At 47.7% G+C, this 18862-nt stretch overlaps 1 protein-coding gene across 3 annotated transcripts; it reads left to right on the forward strand.

The window, feature by feature from the left end:
• The first annotated feature begins 10315 nt into the window (after positions 1 to 10315).
• EGR2 (early growth response 2) lies at positions 10316 to 18399 on the forward strand. 3 transcript variants are annotated; one of them, XM_085608784.1, is made up of 2 exons: positions 10316 to 10484; positions 15223 to 18399. In XM_085608784.1, the coding sequence occupies exon 2, from the start codon at positions 15228 to 15230 to the stop codon at positions 16272 to 16274; it is 1047 nt and encodes a 348-aa protein (XP_085464910.1). In that variant the 5' UTR covers positions 10316 to 10484; positions 15223 to 15227; the 3' UTR covers positions 16275 to 18399. The 3 variants fall into 3 exon arrangements, with proteins under 3 accessions (XP_085464910.1, XP_085464909.1, XP_085464908.1); XM_085608783.1 differs by lacking the exon at positions 10316 to 10484 and adding an exon at positions 10496 to 10653; XM_085608782.1 differs by lacking the exon at positions 10316 to 10484 and adding an exon at positions 12979 to 13664.
• The last annotated feature ends 463 nt before the right edge of the window (positions 18400 to 18862 follow it).

Raw genomic sequence — 18862 nt, forward strand, 5'->3', positions numbered from 1 at the left:
GCAGCACCGAGATAGATCAAATATTTTCGATCGCCAGCATCAGTATCAAGCGTCAGGGATTGACCGGTCGGGGTACCATGACTCTCAGCATGCATAGGAATGCGTTGGATGGGGGTTAGAATCAGTTGAGGTGCCGGTCGATCAGAAGGGCCCTTATGTATCGGCTGAAGTTTTGGGCTCTACTGATCAGTTCCTAGTGGATACAGGAGCGACACGTAGTGCGCTATCTAAGCAATTGGTTCCGGGGGCTCCCCCATCCGGCTTAATGGTCACATCGGTAGGGTTTGACGGTACACTCTCCCGAAGCCCTCTTTCACAGCCCCTCATGTTTAAGGTTGATTCTTTTTCTGCACCCTGTCCGTTTCTGCTTGCCCCATACACACCGGACAACATTATGGGTCTTGATATGTTAAAACATTTTAGGGCTACGATCCGCTGCTCCCCTGCTGGTGTACGGGTAATATTGAATGACAATTACCCCCGATCAGAACGGATGTGTACGATGTCAGAGGATGCGCTGTTAGCTACCCTCCCTCGTGCTTTGTGGGCAACTTCGGATACTGATGTGGGACAAATGGTGATTCCACCGGTCCACATTAGCGTCCAGGAGGGGGCGGTGTTACCACGCCTCCCACAGTACCGTATTTCCCAGGAGGGGGAGGAGGCTCTTATACAGATAGTGCAGGATTTGATAGCGGTAGGGGTAGTGGAGGAAGTCCCCTACAACATTTGTAACAGTCCGATTCTTCCCATACTGAACAAGCATTTGCAATGCAATAGGTCTCGCATTTGCAAAAGTTTAAGCTATTGGCATTGTTCATGACAATGCCTTTTTTTATCTATTTTATAAAACAAACACATAAATAAATGCCATTATCATTTACAATGCCAATAGCTAGTGTTGCATTATTATTAGCAATGCCAACTGCTCACACTTGTATAATGCGAGACCTATTGCATTACAACAAGTAACATCATACCTACAACAAGTCAGAACTATTGGCTTTGTCAGTGGTTGTTAGTTGCCTAAAATGAATAAGCAGCAACTGTGGCTTGTGTATAACATTGAAAAAGCTTCCACTTATAGCCCTGGTGATACCACGACAATGTTGTGCTCCTGAGTGTCAAAAAGAAAAGGGAAATCGAAAGAGAAACAGAAAATGACTCTCTTTAAAGGATTTCCCTGCCCCTACAACGCTCGACTGGCATGACGTTATGTCGTAACTTCTCTACTTGTGAGAAGTGAGCAGTGTAAGCGCGCGCACATCGATGCGCATGCTGTCATTGCAGTCCGGAAAAAAACGGACCGCCTGTGCCAGAGCCCGATAGAGACTCGCATTGAGGCCTCCTCTAATAAAACTGCCAGTTTTCAGCACCTGTGAGACCCGTCCCACTTAAAGCCCTCATCAGTTGTAAGGCAAAAAGAAACAATAGGTCTCGCATTTGCGCAAGTTAGAGCTATTGGTATTGTAAATTACAATGCTTTTATCTATGTGTTTTTGTGTTTAGTGTAGTGGATGTATGTGGTTTGAAGTGGAAATATGTGAGTTGAATTGAATTGATAGTTTAAATACGTCTGGGAGGTAACTGGAGATCCCAAATGCGACACCTCACCCGATGCGAGAAAGTACCAAAACGGTTACTGTTAAAATTAACTTCACCTAAATTTGAGGGTACTAAGGCACCTTGGACACCGGATTACAAAGACATTCAACATTAAATGCACAGTGAGCTTAAGACAACTACACCTCTCTTGTAGGAGTGTGCCTGTGGCTGTGAACATTGACATCAGCATTGCGCATTGGTTTTTATGAGGAATGTCGAAAATGCACAATAGTTAAGAGAATCAAACACTTCATTACCAAGAGTAAGCAGCTAAACCCGTCACATTCTGCAGGATTGGAATGTATACATTTTCAGGTGGAATGACCTGTCTTGCACAGGATTTACTTTCTACAAGTCCCACTGTGTGACACAGGAATACTGGCTCCATTTTCTTTTTTGTGCAGGACAAAACATGCAAATTGAACCAGTCACATACATTATGATTGCAGGCACCTGTGTGCAATCGCTGAAGAATTGCATGTATGACTAATCGACAGATCTGCCCACTACTGCACACAACGCTTGGGTGAACTTAGCACCATCCGAGATACAGGGAAGAATACTGCAGTGAAAGTGTGAATTTGTCACCGACCGCGGGCAGATGAAGCATAAATCTAACAGCAGAACAAATGCAACATACACTCTCTCAAGTACTGTCCTCAAATCCTGCACTTGCCTGATGCACTGACTCGTGCACCTCACTAAACACACTACTAATTTATCGAACCCACATGTTACAAGTGAAGGATGATCATAGAGAAAGCAAGTGACCCAATACACCACATCATGGCTCGACACAAACTGCATGTGAACAGCTCCTACTACAAAGCGTACCAGCACGCCTGCCATAGCCCTGGAAGTTATTATTGCGGCCTGCATTTGGTCCTATGAACATTCGATTGACTAGTCAAGCTTTGTCCGCATGTTTTCAGGGCACAGACGACCTGCTATTTGTCGTCTGGTAAAACTCAAAGACACAATTACATTTTACAATAGAGCAGTGTATTTAGCGCCAATGCCGCACATGCCTTTCCTTGTTATCCTAAATGTCAAGCTCTAGCACTGGGATGGCCGCTGCAGTGGACAAGCTGCGGATCGGGTGAGGCAGACGGGTGAGCCTGGAGGAAAGTCCCACGAGGCCTGCGCGGAGCATGGTTGGACCACTGGAGTAGGAGTTTGCCCTTTGTGTGAAAGGCTGCACTCTGTTCAGAGAATAAACACAAAGGGGAGTGGTGGGCCTGTAAGGGCAGAGTCAGCACAGTGAAGGTTGGGGGATGAATATGAAAGCAACATGGGGTTGGGAGGGGGCATGAATAGGAAAAAAATACAGAGAGGGCCGTTGGGACGTGAAGGGAACATGGAGAACGTGGGAGGAGAGGAGGCAATGGGGACAAGCACACATGCACTGGCAGAGACATTGCTCGGTCTCCAGCCGGGAGGAAGCGCTGGCGTCCGATGAAGGGAAACACTGTGTTGTGCTTTGATAGTGGTGGGCGTGGGAAGCAAAAAAAATTAATTACCTAGGACTTTATTGGCGACACTACATATCAGCATTTTTCATCCTTAAAAGACAGCAATAATGGCATCCAAAATAGGCAGAACTGAATGGAAACATGAAGAGGAATGAGACTAGAGAAGAACGTGTTAAGATGTAAAAAGACATTGGAAAAGGCAAAAAATCGGAGGAGCAGTAAGGTCAAAGGAAGCTGGGATGAAAGAGGATGCAGAGACGGGACTCGAAAAAGAAGTAAACAGAGAAATACATGGAATACATGGAAAAAGGAGTACAAGAAAAAGACGTGTGAACGAGGTAAACGAGAGATGAGAATGTAAAGAATGAGGAAAGGGAAGAGGACAAGGTGAGCTGATGAGGATGCAAAGGTGAAGCGATGTACAGTACTGCATGGACTGGAGTGAAAAGAGAAACAAGCTTTGGCAACTTTTGCGGCCTCGAAAGTGATCGCAATCGCGATTACGATCGCGTGCAACGGTGGGCGCGGGTGCACGTTCACGTGCACTGTAGCTTTAGGCCACGGCAGCACTTTGAAAAAGCCTGTTTACAAAATGTCTCGGCCAGATCAGCGCAAGCGCTGGATCAGCCGAGACCTAAAAAGGATACGGATGCCAGAGTTTATCGGTTTATAATTGATTTGAGAGAAGTGAACAAGATCGTGATACCTCAATACCCAGTGGTTTCCGATATCACGACGTTGCTTACCTTGGTCCCGCCTACGGCGACCATGTTCTCAGTGATTGATTTGAAGAATGCCTTCTTTTCCATTCCCATTCACCCTGATAGCCGATATCTTTTTGGGTTTACATTAAATAATAGATCTTATCGTTTTTGTAGGATTCCCCAGGGCTACACAGAAAGCCCTAGCATTTACAGTCAGGCTTTGAAACGACAATTGGATTCCTTTGTTCTGCTCGAGGGGATCAGCCCTGCATTAGTGTAGGGACACCCGTCTTGGCCCGCTGGTGAAGAAATCAACCGCTGCCCAAGGGGAAGAGTTCTGACAGACTTTTAGTTTCAGGAAGATATTGGGTTTTATTTCCACTTTGATATGGAGAAAAAGAAAATCCTTTGTGCATTAGGGTTCATGTTGACAGTAGCCATTGTTGGGATAACCACATGGTTCGTGGAGGATGTAACTCCCGCTCGGAAGATTCTTGTGTTAACAACTCCGGTGCCTGAGGAGCACTACTTTTATACTTTACCATATCAAGAGTTGAAGCATCGACAGTCTTACTTGAATAACACTTTCATCCAGATGCTGCATCATACCCACATTGCTACGAATGCTACGAACTGTTGGATATGTGGGATGATGCCAGCTCATCAGAAGAAAGGAGGAACGCCATTTATACCACTTCCTTTCTCTCATAATGGCTCTTGTAGAGCATGGTATACTTTGCTTTTTGCCACTCGGAAACCGACAGTGGGACGATTGCTTTTTAGACTTAATAAAGAATGCCATCAAGACAAAAATGGGTATCCACAAGCGAATGGGACAATTTGGGAGTGGGAAGAGTACCGACCAGACAATGAATCCATTCCCTACATCTTCACGAACACAAGAGATACTGTGGGAAAGGACAAATTTGTGATTCAAGTAGCACAAGCTCAAGCGGACCTGTGTGTCCAGAGTGTGGGTTTTATCCCTGTTGGTGTTAGTGATTGTATTATTGTTCTGAATATTGATGGGTTGAACAATAGTACCTTCTTAGCCTCCCATAATACGTACTTTGTGTGTGGAAATAAAGGTTATTACCGTCTGCCGGCTGGGTGGTCTGGGGTATGCTATGTATCATTTCTATTACCTCCTGTATTCCTAGCACCCGCATCTTATCATAAGGATCTGAAATTATTGAATAATGTGACTGTAAATAGGTATAAACGTACTTTATCAATTGATGATGTGGATCAGACTGATACCAGTCTGCAACAGTATATTGATTTTAACTTAGGACTGTTTTTCTTTGTTGGAGCTGCCCTGAACAGTAGGAAGATCCGAAGATTAACAAGAGTGGTAGAAGCTGTGACAAATCAGACTGCTGCTGCTCTTGGGAATCTTACGGAGGAATTGCAAATTACTAGAATTGTTGCATTGCAGAATCGTATGGTATTAGACGTTATGCTAGCTGACAGAGGAGGAGCATGTAAAATTATTGGAAGTAGCTGTTGTGTGTTTATCCCTGATCATGCGCCATCAGTTTATAATGCCATCAATAAACTGCATAAAATTGCAGCTGAGATCCATACAGAAAACGGCACTTGGTCCTTTTCTGGATGGTTTTGGGCGTTAATTACTGCCTGGGGATGGAAGGTTCTAACTGGTCTCTGCATTATTGTAGCGGTTCTGTTTTCGTGCTGTATCTGCGTTCAATGTGGTCCCTTGCTCTGCTCATTATGTGTATCATTCTGTATCCCTGATAAGAAAACTATTGCCGATGTTGCTCACCAAAAACGTTTAGCTAAGGAAGTTGAAGAAATGATGACAATTGACATACATGATGATTATCCTAACAAACCGGATGTCTTCAGTAAATGCTGAAAGGGTCGTCTGTTGTAAATTGAAACGACGATGTGATTAAGCATTTACTAAAGACATTAATTCCCCTTTCCTAGATCGTGTTTTCTCTGTTATGTTGACCGAAGTTCGGACTCCATTTTGTATTGTCATGCTTCCACGTGTTCCCCACGAGAAGAGTCCAACCTCTGTGTTAGTTGCTCTTGTAATCTGCCTAGTAACAGTCTATAAATAGCTCCTCTGTCCATTTGGCACATGCCCAGACTTGACCACATCTGTTATCAGTTAGCCTTGCTTGACCATGTTTTCGCGGGCTCAAGGAGTGTGTTAGCTCCGCCCACATATTGATTCAGTATCGAAAATGACCATAAATGGTAATGTTCTTCGGTCTCATGTTGTATCCACCCACTTATGAGCCCCTCTATTGTGTATAAAAGGGGACCATGTACGTAAGTTCTTTGTGCTACTCTATGCAATACTGAAGAGTGTTGTGTGGATTGTAGGACCACCCTTAAGGGTTAATAAATGCTGTCTTTGTACTTTGCAGTTTCCGTGCCAACTTCCTTATAGATTCCATTACAGGAGAGCGAACCCTTGTGTCCTGCGGGCCTAGCTGGGGCCTGTATTCATCACAAAGGATCATGGTAGTGATTGATGTCCTTTATATAGGTGGAGTTGTGGGTGTGTCTTTGTTCCAGGTTTTTTTTTGGATATTTATTGACTTTGTCATTGCTTGTTTGGTCCTTTTTTTGTATTTTTTCCTTTGGGTTTTCTAGGCATGAAGGAGACGTTCTTCTGATCAAGACGGACGCTGATGTTGGCTCGTGCGGGCTTCTCCGGCTCGTTCATGCTGACTTTCTTCTGTGTTTCATACGCGTCGGTTGCGGAGATCTCTATTGCTTGAGGTCCCTGTTTTCTGTGCGTGTCAGTCATGCAGCTTGGGCTCCGTGCAAGTCGGTATGGGTTTACACGCATTGCATCGTACTGCGCGGATCGGACATCGCGGGTACGTGTCGGTCGGGTTCATTCCTGGTACGTGTCGGTCGGTACAACTCGCGTCGGTTTTCTGGGCGAATCACTGTTTTCCCTATGGCTCGGTCGTACGGCTTGTAATCTGTACGTGTCCGTTGTAATTCACATGTGTTGCATCGTACTTCACGGGTCGTACGGCGCCGGTCCGTGTCGGTCGGTCTCCATTCCAGGTCCGTGATGGTCGGTACGTTTTGCATCCGGAATCGGAATCGGCCCCTGAAAGTAAAAATAGGTACAGACACACCTGCGTCTAACTATAGCCAAGTCCAAGAAAGCTTCTTTTAAGGGCAATCACTAAATACCTGCATTTTATGCATGGTTTTCGGATTGCCTGCTCTCTTCATTGTACTCAGATTACCCATTCCCAATGCCTTTCTTTCTGTAAAATAACGTGATCTGCCATTCAGATATATGCTTAGTTAATATGATTGTCAGTTTACTACTAGACTCTAATATTTTCTACCCAAATGTTTCCACTTTACATAAGGAGTCGATATCATCTTGGTAAGACCCGACATGTTGGAACAAAATGGAGAACAAGCATTGGCAATGCCAACCGGCTTTAAAGGAATATTGTATGATAAGGTGAAGCATTACAAGTAAATAGCATGGTAATGGATATTTATTTCTGTGAAGCAAAGGTCTGCAGAATAACTTCGGTGTAGGTTACATGGTCAGGTGACAGTTGCACGATCAAGCCAGAACTAAAAACCCATGTAGGTCAATGGACCACAGACAGAGTGCTGTTTAGGGACTGGTGCTGAAGATGTGACCTGGTGTTAATGGTTTCTACCTGCCCCGCTCTGTGTTGGATGCCGGGGTGGGTGGGTGACAGAAGTTACCTGTGGAATGTGTGCAGCCACTGAAGGCGGGTATGGTTGCGGGGCGTGGCCAGATGCTATTGGGACGTGAGTTATGGTTCTGGGTAAATGTCTCATACACATACAGCTGAAATTCCCTGAAGCATCCAGGTTCCCCTTCACACGCACGACCTCGACAACCACCACCGCGAAAGCACACAGACACGTGCGTCTTAAACCACAGTGGAAGTATTTTGCGTCGCGGTAGTCCCCCCCCCCGCCCCCCCCCCCCCGCACCCAATCCTCATACTTGTACCTGCATTGTGAAAAATGCTCAAGGATTTAGGAGAAACCATTATTAAGAAAGTCGGGCAGAATGTGGTGCAACCGTGCAGTCTGCTAAGCGGTAGTGTCGGCTGCACGCATTTCTCGGCACATAAAGGGTGCTGAGGCCAGGCAGGTGATAGTGGGACAATGCCATGCTCGCTAATGGCAACCAGAATCTAGCTGGAGCGTGGCGCAGTAGCACCTTCTGTGTGATGCGGAACCAGGAGCGTGCAGCGTCGCCAAATGTAAACAAACACTTGGGCAAAAGGTGAAATCATGACCTGTCAGAAAATAAGCAGAGATTGATCAACAAACGTGCAGCTGCTGAGAAAAAGAAAGGGGAAAACCTCGAGTTGAGGTGTCTGCCCATACTGATGACACCCTGAAAAGGCAAATGCCAGGCAAAATACGTTAAATAATAGGAGGTGGCTCAGGAACTAATACATTGATTTTGTGGTCTTTGGTATTAAGCCTATTACCATCCAGGCAGCTGGGGGAAGGGAATCATAACTTTTAAAGCTGTTTTAAATCACACATGCGCCCCTCCACCCACTCACTTAAAAATGCCAACTTTGGGGGATTCTAGAAAACAGCGTAATCTCTGGGCGAGGTGCGTGGGACGAGGGACACAATTGAGGAAGGGAAGTGACAGGCTCTGCCCAGAACACACAGGAGGGACAGAGGCCCTTGGCAGAGAGTGGGCACAAATGAGCTTTGTGTGAGTGAGGAGATGTGAGGAAAGCCGCGTTCATCAAAGACATCCCGCCTCGTCAGCGTCAAGACCCTCGCAGAAAAATGTGTCAGATGGTGGAATCGATTCAGAAAGGAAATTATAGAGTTTGCATTTAACAATTCAACTTAAAACACCCGGCTAAACCTGATCCGGTCAGGACAAGCGTCACTTTGAGAATGCTGATAGATGTTGTGCACAACTGGTCGCACAGAGCCCATCCCAACAATACATATTGCACACTGTGCACAACATAAAAAAAAATTCTGATAAATTATTCAAGGGGTGCAGAAGCAAAAAAAGATAACACCGACATCCGTAGCGGCCACACACGGTCTGAGCGCATTCATGAACCGGCCAACGCCCGGTGGGTAGAAGCATAACTGTTTTTCTTTTTTTTACATTACACTGGGGGCGTGCTTCCTTTCATTCAAGGGTTAAAACATTGGAAACGTGCTAATGTTAAAGAGAGTACGGTTTACTAAATCAGTGAGGCGCACATTACAAAGTTACAACTTTATAAGCTCCGAGTGAAGACACAGCACAGCAGGGCTAGTTAAGAGCCACTGTAGCGCCTAGTGCTGTTTAGACAACGTGCGAAGCGGGGAATGTTTTTCTCTGGGAGTAATTATAGCTCCGCAATTTCTCCAAGTCCCATTTACTCCAGGAAAAGGAAAGAAATATGTGTGATTCGGAGCTGTGGTCTCTTCCCATCCTGTCACTGCATAATCTCAGCTGCCAGCGAAACCGAGAGTCCGAAGAGAATCTAGCGCTGTAATACGGGCAGGAAGCTTCTTTGTGCTGCTGTGTACAGGAGGACCGTCTGCCCCAGGTGTGCCGCACTAAGTGCGCGTGCTTCTCCGAAGGGGGGGGGGGAATATTCTGGGAGAGGCTGTTAAGGAAGCTTTGAAGAGCTTGACTGTAGTTTTGCAGGTGCTGTGCACGCAGGGGATTGCTTTTTTCCGGGAGTGAAACACACTGGCGCATTCCTACTTTGATTATAGTTACATCACTATCTGGCATCTAATGTGGTTTATTTCCATCGATTTCTACAGCTTTCACCTGGTGAGTTCCGCCGGGTTTCGGTTCGCTGCTAGATGTCGACAAGCCCATCACTCTTGGATGCCACCGGAAGCCATTTTCTGAGTTTTGCACTGGAATATTCATCAAAGTATTTTTCTCGTATGGTGCCAGTAATACAGTTGCCAAAAACAACCCAGAGGTGCATTTCTATTTTGTCAGAAACTGTTTAGCTACGAAAATTCGTTATTGCGAGGAAACGTGGTCTCGGTTTTGGGATGAGGAACCCCTGCTAGTCAACACTTCACATATTCACAGTGTTTAAATAAAATGTGAAAGTTCCCTAGAGGGCAATGAAAATATATTGGATTTTTGTGATGAACCCATGTGAATTTAACATTTAATTTATTTGTGTTTACCTCTGCGACGGTTTGATTTCATTTTTCTTAAAAACAACTGCGCCTTGGTGCGTTTGCCTACGTGAGTTGGATACAACAAAGAACTTAACTGCAAACGGGTCACTGAACGAGTCATGTAGAAACTAGTGCCATGGACATGAAAATAATAATACGTATTTGCTAAATTCGTTCATGTTTTCACACTGGCTTGCTTTGCTTTCAATGGAAAATCATTATTATTCATATATTCTATTAACGTGTATTAAAATGTTACGATTCGATTGGGCGGCGCACACCAAAATAGAAAGCCCACGCTGATGGCTGGTTTGAAAAGGGCCGCGTGGGTGCCCACCGGTGTTGGCGCCAATTGCTGTGTGGGATTAAACTGCTTTGACTGCTCCTGCCTCTGCCCACAGCCTGAACCGAGCCGAATCCAGACGTGGTGCGCAGCCCTGGAGTTCGGTGCTGACCGAGTGTCTCCGGGAGAGTGAGGGGGGCCGCGTCGGGAGATGCTTCTGGACCAGCAGCAGCACACCTCTGGGTAAGGTGCGGCACATTTATCCAACTCCTACGAAGTCACGCCAAGCTTTACCTCACTGCACTCGCGCGCACTTAGCTCTGAACCAAGCCACTCGTCAAACTGAAGGTAAAGTCTTTGAGCCCAGCAGAACCATTTTGCCGCTTTATGAGGGACTTCAGGTCAAAGAAAGGTGAGTCACCGTGTTAGCCCACTGAAAAAAAACACTAGCCCAGGTCTTAATGCCTTTTATTTGACGAAAAAATACGTTCTCGTGCCATATAATGCAGATGAGTTTAAAGTCAATCAGATCACTTTTTCAAATGCAATGCATGAATCGACTTCAATCTGAAATAGTAGTCTACAAACTTAAAAAAAGTCCGCTATCCAGTACACAACCATTCATGGTGTGGATTAGGTAGGATAGAGCGGGGGTGTTGCTTCAGTGAATATTTAATTCCTTGCATGTACACTTTGTGGAACAGCCCACGCAAATTATTGTATTCAGGGAAAAGCCAGAGTGATAACTCAAAATACGTGAGCTACGCTGGTTCAGTGCAGACAAAGCACCACTTCTTCAAGATTGTATTAGACTATGTGGCGCTCGCTACAGACGGTCACCGCTAGGTGGCGCGTCGGAGCTTCCTCTTGTTTCTGATCCTCTGCCAGCGCGCTTCTTTACGGCGCAACTAGCAGCCGCCACATGCTAGAAGCAGCTTAGTTTGAGCACGAGTTGTATATGTTGTCATGTTTTTATTCCCACTGGAAACACGCGTGGAGGAACGCGCCCCTCATAAAACGACTATTTTATGCCAGAACGACGCTTGGTGTCCAGCGGGCGAGTTACTTAAGTCAGACATCCATTATTTGGGATGTCTGTGCGATAATACGTTTGTGTGTAGCTATTCGCCACTGAACAACGCCGGAGGGCTCATTGTATAAAGTTCTGGACAGCTTTGTGAAGCGTTGGCTCGAGTCATGGTGTGAGGCATGTTTCCTCCAACAGAGCCAAGATTTGCGAGGGCGAGGGCGGTGTAAAACCCATCCCTTGGCGCCCCCTCCAAAGACAGGTATCCCTGTAGCACCCAGCAGCAGCTGTGGGTTTAATTTAAATTTTTGATGAGCATATAAGTCTCTGTTATATATATTTAAAAAAAAGTTAAAGCATGAATATTAATTAGGGCATATAGCCCAGTTGCAGTCAAGCATTGAAGAAGAGACGTTTTCCAGCTGTCGCGAACTGGCACCGTGGTCAACTGTGGTGCAAATGGCAGCGCACAGGCGACCGACAACTTTGTGGTGCCCATGTCATCTGGAGTTGTATGGGTGCCCCTTCTATTTGCGCTTGTTTGGGTGCCAAGTCCAATTACTCTGCACTTTCCCGTCACCCAAACATTCTGGCGATTAACTGCTCTTCCGTGGGCAATGGGCATGCGACCCACAGATTAGACGGTTAGCGAGTCATTGGGTGTCAAGTCCCAGTTCATTGTGCTAGTTTGGACTGCTCAGTCGCTTTCCACCTCTCTGGGGACTCTTTCTTCCTGGAGATCAGTAGCAGCCACGGCCTTTCCTGGGCATCGAGCATTTATCTCGACACTCTGCGGAGTTTTCTGGGCTTGCAATCCCTGGGATGCAAACCCCCAATCTATTACACTGGTGACTCAGCATCACTGGCGTTATCTGGAGGTCAAGCCCTGTTTAGGTCCCCGCTAAAGCTAAAGTGGAGCTTATAAATCCTTTGCAAACCCCTTAGCGCCTGTGTGTCAAGGCCCCTTTACTCTTCATTGCAAGTTGTGGTGCTCAGACGATATGAGGTTCACAGAACAGACTCTAGGTCCTCTGCACTTCCCCAGGAACCCGCACAGCCCAAGATTAACAGGTCCCCCCCCCCCCCCTAAAAATAAAAAAAGTCATCTCGGGGGCAACCAGCCAAGACATCTGATTTCTGGACTTCACTCTTCCGGGGGTGCTCGGCATACGCTTTTGCCTCAATGTGTGCCTTCCCACTCCCTCTGCCAGTCCCTTGGTGCCAGACCCAGCCGAAGTTCACTGGACACTCAAGACCTCTGCAACTCCCTGGTCTTCAGACAGCCTCTCGGTGCTGTAGTGAGCCACCCGGGCGCACTGAGCGTCTAGTAATGAAGCGGATGCTATCGGGAGTTAAGTGGGCGACCAAATGCGCGCAGTTTCGCTCTGAGAAGGGAAAGGAGCTTGCACGACTCTTCCCTCGAGTATTAAGTGACAAGGAGCATGGTGGCAACGGACTACTCTCACTTCCTGTAGCCGGAGGGAGGCTTCTTAGCTGCCCGGGCTCGGCTCTTTCCGGCATCCCCCGCTCTCCCATACAAGGAGCGGGGCGGCCCCGGATCCAAGCCTTGTATGGAGACCGGAATCTCGGCGGCGCCTTCTTTTCTTTAACCGCGCAGCGACTGGGACGGGGGAGTGGCTGGCCGGCCACTGTCCTCCGGGGGCCAGCGCGTCTGCAGGGCCGGTGGGCGGGGGTCACTTTAAAATTCTGTGCCCAAGCCTCACCGGCCTTTCAGAGGGTCCCGCCTCCCAGGAGAGCTCCTGAGGTGCCGCGAGGGCAGCTAGCCGGGACTGTTTCTATCCCCCGCTCGCGCATTGTATGAACCTCCACCCAGCACGCGCGGCACACTCGGAGATGTAGAAGACGCGCGCGCCAACATCTTTTCTTCCATGCAAATGAGCTCGAGTGACAGCGGCTGCCCTTCCCTGTTCCTGTCCTTATATGGGCAGTGACGTCACGAGCATTCAGGAGCCCTCCATAAATACTTTAGTGCAGCACTTTGCCGTGTACTGAGACGCTGCCAGTGATTAAGAGCTGTGAGGGAAATAGGGGATGCAAACAGTGCACAGACCCGGGCACTGTTAGGGCAAAGGGTGCGGAGGGCATCTTTAATCCTACATCCCCAACAGCACTTGTGCTGATTTATCTACCGCAATCAACATACAAGGTGCAAGGAAAACGACTCTAGCCCACCACAAGTGGCGAGGGCTCCCAGAAGGGCTGTCAAATGATGACTGCCAAGGCGGTGGACAAAATCCCGGTGACTTTGAGTGGTTTTGTGCACCAGCTGCCGGACAACTTCTACCAGGTGGATGACATCCACGCGACCTCGCTGGCGATCTTTCCTAGTGGCGATTTGGGCGGGCCCTTTGACCAGATGGGCGGTATGACAGCAGGTAAGCTCGACTCTTTCCGTTGATACGCTTGTCGAATAGATTTCGGGTTTAGATGCTTGCTTAGAACCAGTTAATTCCCTGCTGCAACACTCATGACGATGCCACCCAGAGCAAGATGGATGAATCAGCGATGCCATCTGTTCCCAGATGACATATAAAGCAATTTTAATTAGGCTGCCTATCTTCTTCCAAGTCTCACCATGTTCTAAAGAGGTTCCAACCAAATGGAGTGCACCCAGGCGTGGCACTCCATTGCATGCAGCAGCACAGCCACGGCTGCTTCCCTCACACGTCGACCGCATAAGATGTCAGGAAGGGTTGGGGGCGAGCACAGCAATGAACCGTTCTGAAAAGTTGCAGGGATAGAACAAGTCAGTTAGGGGTCATTGTGTGGGTCATTGTGTGGGTCACTTGCATGCGGCAATTTCAACAGCTAGATGTGCATTGGGCTGTTTTGTACCTCTAACACCCAGAGCTTAAGGTTTCCAAGATAGACTTAAAAGCAGTGGGCCCAGTAATGCGTGTGATGCTATGCACATTTCAAATCCACTTTACAATCCTCGCATGGAACACAAAACTGATTCAGCAAAGATGAATGTTCAAAGCATCAACCTACGCCATGCCATAAGGCTAGATCCCATGAAAGCAGTACATGAATGCTTCCACCAGTCTCTCGTTTGATGGAAATTGTTGATAATGCATTTATGGTTCACTATGCCTCAGAGATTTATCACACTGCTGTGTATATATACACGCATACATACGCGCGGCTATGCTCTGGCTATGACTGGAGATCTCAGTGTAGAATGCGCCTGTTGAGCATTCTATAGACACCTCAAGTTATTCGGTGCTGTGAGAGTGGTCTAGAACTCTGACCTGTTTTCTCCTATGTGTAATAGTAAGTGCAACCTTACTTTCCAAAGGCGGAGGACACGCACCCGAATGCCCACATAAAACGGGAGTGCGGGTGCCTAAGCACAAAGTGGCCATCAGCTTTAAAACAATCTCTCTATTACTAGAGCGAAGATGGTACTTTCCATGTGCCTTTTTCTTTTCAAATAACCTCTTACTACGTGTCACCGTTGATTGTGGCTATATCTGTTAACACCATAGCTTTTCGTGTCTCATGTTAAGATGTGGCTTTATGTGCTGAACATTTTTGATGTGGGGTCATATTTGCTTGTTTGAGTCTCTTCTACCATTATATCTGCCAATAACTACTGTACATGTTGAATGTTTCTGAGGTCGGCCATACTTTGTAGACTTGCTATGTTATATCGTATCCAAAACCGTGGCATTAACTTCTCTGCATGCTGAATGATTTTGGGATGGGGAACATTTGCGATTCCATAAGCATGCAGCTCATCTGAACTAAATGGTTTCTTAGAGGGTGGCCACGACTTGTCCATGCAGCATCACTAAAGTCACTTCAGATAGGGACACACCATTTCAACACATGCTGCACCTTGTCCAATATGATTGTGGATATGTTATGTTACTGTAACTGTTACAATAAACGGCATGCCCTGATAGTCTCTTTTACCTTTCCTCTGTGCAGATGGCATGATAAATATTGACATGAGCAGTGACAAGAGGTCTTTGGAACTTCCATACTCCGGGGGCTTCTCCTCGGGCCACCGCAACCAGACCATTTCCTACATGGGCAACTTCTTCATCGACCCGCAGTGCTCTGGAGGTGGTCGAGCACCGGAGGGTGTCATCAACATCGTGAGCGCCGGCTTTCTGGGGGTGGCCCCGCACTCCTCGTCCTCGGGAGCTTCGTCGACTGGTTCGTCTGCCTCACCTGGGAGTTTCAGTTGCAGCATGGCTCACGGAGGCCAGCAGGACATGGAGCACATGTACTCCCCTCCGCCGCCACCCTACTGCGGGGAGATGTACCCGGAGCCAGGGGGCTTCCTCAGCAGCCCACCCCCAGGGGCCCTGCCTTACCCTCCACCGTCCTACCCTTCACCCAAGCCAGGTCAAGACTCCAGCCTCTTTTCCATGATGCCGGACTACCCAAGCCTTTACCAGCCGCCCTGCCAGAGGGACGTGCACCCACTACAGGAAAGGAAACCCTTCCAGTGCCCACTGCCCCCTCCCCCGCTCACCCCGCTCTCTACCATCCGCAACTTCACCATCGCAGGAGGGGAAGGAGGCTCTCGGCTCCCAAGCGCATACAGCCCGCAACACCTGCCACTGAGGCCCATCCTGAGACCTCGCAAGTACCCGAACAGACCGAGCAAGACCCCAGTGCACGAGCGGCCCTATCCGTGCCCGGCCGAGGCCTGCGACCGGCGCTTCTCGCGCTCTGACGAGCTGACGCGCCACATCCGTATCCACACGGGTCACAAGCCCTTCCAGTGCCGCATCTGCATGCGCAACTTCAGCCGCAGCGACCACCTCACCACGCACATACGCACGCACACCGGCGAGAAGCCCTTCTCCTGCGACTACTGCGGCCGCAAGTTCGCGCGCAGCGACGAGCGGAAGCGGCACACCAAGATCCACCTGAGGCAGCGCGAGCGCAAGGGCGCCCCAGGCCAGGGCTCGGCAGAGGGCGGGGCCAGCGGCGCCGCAGGGGCACCCACGGGGCCCCGCACGGCGTGACGCCACAAGGGGTAAAAACAGACTGAGCGAGCCCAGGCCGACCCCGCAGGGTGAGGACTGAATGGCCGCAGGGTGCGAAGAGGCCCCGACCGCACGAGAGAGGCCCAGCCCTGCGCAGACGATGGGACGACTGACTGTGAGCGCGCACACAATGGTCCCAACCTGAAACAATCAGTGAAGTCATAGTGCGGGCACACAGGGACCCGGACCTAATACCAAGAAGACAAGGCACACGGCGAGTATATAGGGCCCAAGACTCTCCAGTGCTCTGATCCTGAAGAGAAGGCCCCGCCGCTGCACAGCCGGAAGCTATGATGAATGGAGACTTGAGCTTATAGACATTCTGAAATTCAAAAAGTTGAAGACTGACACGGAGCACAAACAAAAATGTTTTTGGATTGACCCTTGGGTTAGAAAAGACGCTGGCACCACTCACCGGGTGCTGACAGACCACATGCACTAAACTGCTTAGGGAGGCGAAGCACACTGATCTATCCGAACTTGCTCTGTGTACGAGACTTTAAGACATTGGCTACCCTGCGTGGTTGGTTGGTTTATGTGTTTTAATGCTGGTTTGTGCATCCATCTGCATACATTGTAGCCAAGTGGCCTCTGTCATGGGTAACAGCATCCGACAGACTCATGTTTTTTTATTAAACTAGAGCTCATCACAGTTTGGTACTAGCAGTGACGTAACACAAAAACACGACGAGGCCGCCCTGCAAATGTGACGAGGGGCCCCTAGAGTCTCCCATATCTGACGGATATACATTGGTCGTGAGATGAATTGGGCCCCCTGACGGTTTGGAGGCCCCCTGCTCCGCAGGGTCTGTAGGGGTCTGCATTACTCCCTGGGTATTAGTTATCTGGTCTTTGCCGCATGGGCTTACAACGAGAAGGGTTACCACCCTCTCATGTTGTTGGGAAAAAACGGGGACTGGCTGAAGCTGTTGCACTTGCACATGACGTGTCAGTTTCCTGTCCAACCTTCTGTCACACATGAATCAAGGGTTCCAAATCGTTCAATTTCGGGGACTGTTAGTTCCCCATCTACTGCTTTTACAGCCTTCTGCCACACATGAATCAAGGGTTCCAAATCGTTCAATTTCGGGGACTGTTAGTTCCCCTACTACTGCTTTTACTTTGCATTCAGGTACTTCCGGTCCTTATAATGTGAACACTTCAAACTATAGGTGCCAAATGCCATTTAAAAACCGAACTGGGTAAAATACCCACACCTGTCAATGCACAGGTTGTGTCATGGGTGTAATCCTGTGAGTGACCACGAAAATAACCGAATTAATCCTTATGTCGTGCTGTTGTGTCTCTAAAAGTAAACTAACGTGCACTTTATTATCTTGAGAAAGAATCGCTGTACAGAGCAAACACCTGGCCTCCAAATTACTTTGCGTTTTCTCAGATCCATTGTTTCTATAACTGAGCAACTTCTAAGCAATAGATCGTGGTCAACTGGTACAAGTGCAATCCGAAGGTAGCGACTCTTTTTGATGGCCATGTCTGCTTTGTGATGGTACCACAGAAATTCCCCCTCACTCACTGATGGTTTCACCCATGGCGTCTCCAGCGTGTCTTGGAATGTGTATCCGATAAACTGCACTGTTGTGAGAAGCGCCCGATCTGCAGGAGAGGGGAAGCACAGACACGATACGATACAGTATTTTAAAGTCTCATTAATTTATTGAAGGAATGATGTACATATAAAAATCACGGCTAAGGCGCATACTATTGTGTTAACAAATGGTCTTGGCGACCTGTACAAAGTAGACAACCTTAAAGTATGTTGCCTTAGCCATGGCCAAGACACTTAACTACCCATTTTGAAACGCCTGTACGCTAATGGCTATTAATATTTTTGATCGTTTTTCTAAAAACTATATTTTTGTACTTATTGTTATGTGACTCAAAAGTGTTACATTTGTAGAAATATTTGAATTCATGGTGTACATATTGTTAATAATGGAGCTGATACCTCAGAAGCTTGAACTGCCTGTGGTGTTGACATTAAAATGGTCTATTCTAATTATGCACACTCTCCAACTGGAACTGGCACCAAATGGTTTGTTCCTGAACGCAATTGTAAATAAACATATATTTCAGCACCTTCTTTGACCTTTCATTATTTCGGCGTCACACAGGTCCATTTGGGAACTGAAGTTAGTGCGTGTGCTGAGTTAGCAGCAGAATAGGCCATAGATCACTGTATCGGCCAATCAGATTCCACCATTTCAAATGAAGTCAGAGAGATGTACCACTTCATGTAGGTGCAAAGACTTCAGAGAATCATAGGGTGCTGCACTCCCTGGGCAGGGAAACAATAACCCTAAACCATGATCCATATATAGTCGTCACCAATGCCATTTCACTCCAACCTCTCTCTGTGTTGAAATATGACGCGTATGTGTGTTTCCTGGATGTGGGAGGGTAAGAGAGCCGGGCATTGTTCCATTTTGTTCCACCACTGGGATCTGGGTGTGACACCATACACTGAGTTTATCCCCATAAGAAAGACATCAACCAGTCCCCTTTGCTGCAACGACACACACACCTATAACTATGAATATATATAT

The sequence above is a fragment of the Triturus cristatus genome, chromosome 1_2 (assembly GCF_964204655.1).
Source record: "Triturus cristatus chromosome 1_2, aTriCri1.1, whole genome shotgun sequence".
NCBI classification, from domain to species: domain Eukaryota; kingdom Metazoa; phylum Chordata; class Amphibia; order Caudata; family Salamandridae; genus Triturus; species Triturus cristatus.

Coding starts and splice junctions, on each gene's coding strand:
- EGR2 (XM_085608782.1), top strand. CDS start 13,496: ATGATGACTGCCAAGGCGGTGGACAAAATCCCGGTGACTTTGAGTGGT. Junction 13,665..15,222: donor GATGGGCGGTATGACAGCAG/GTAAGCTCGACT, acceptor TCCTCTGTGCAG/ATGGCATGATAAATATTGAC.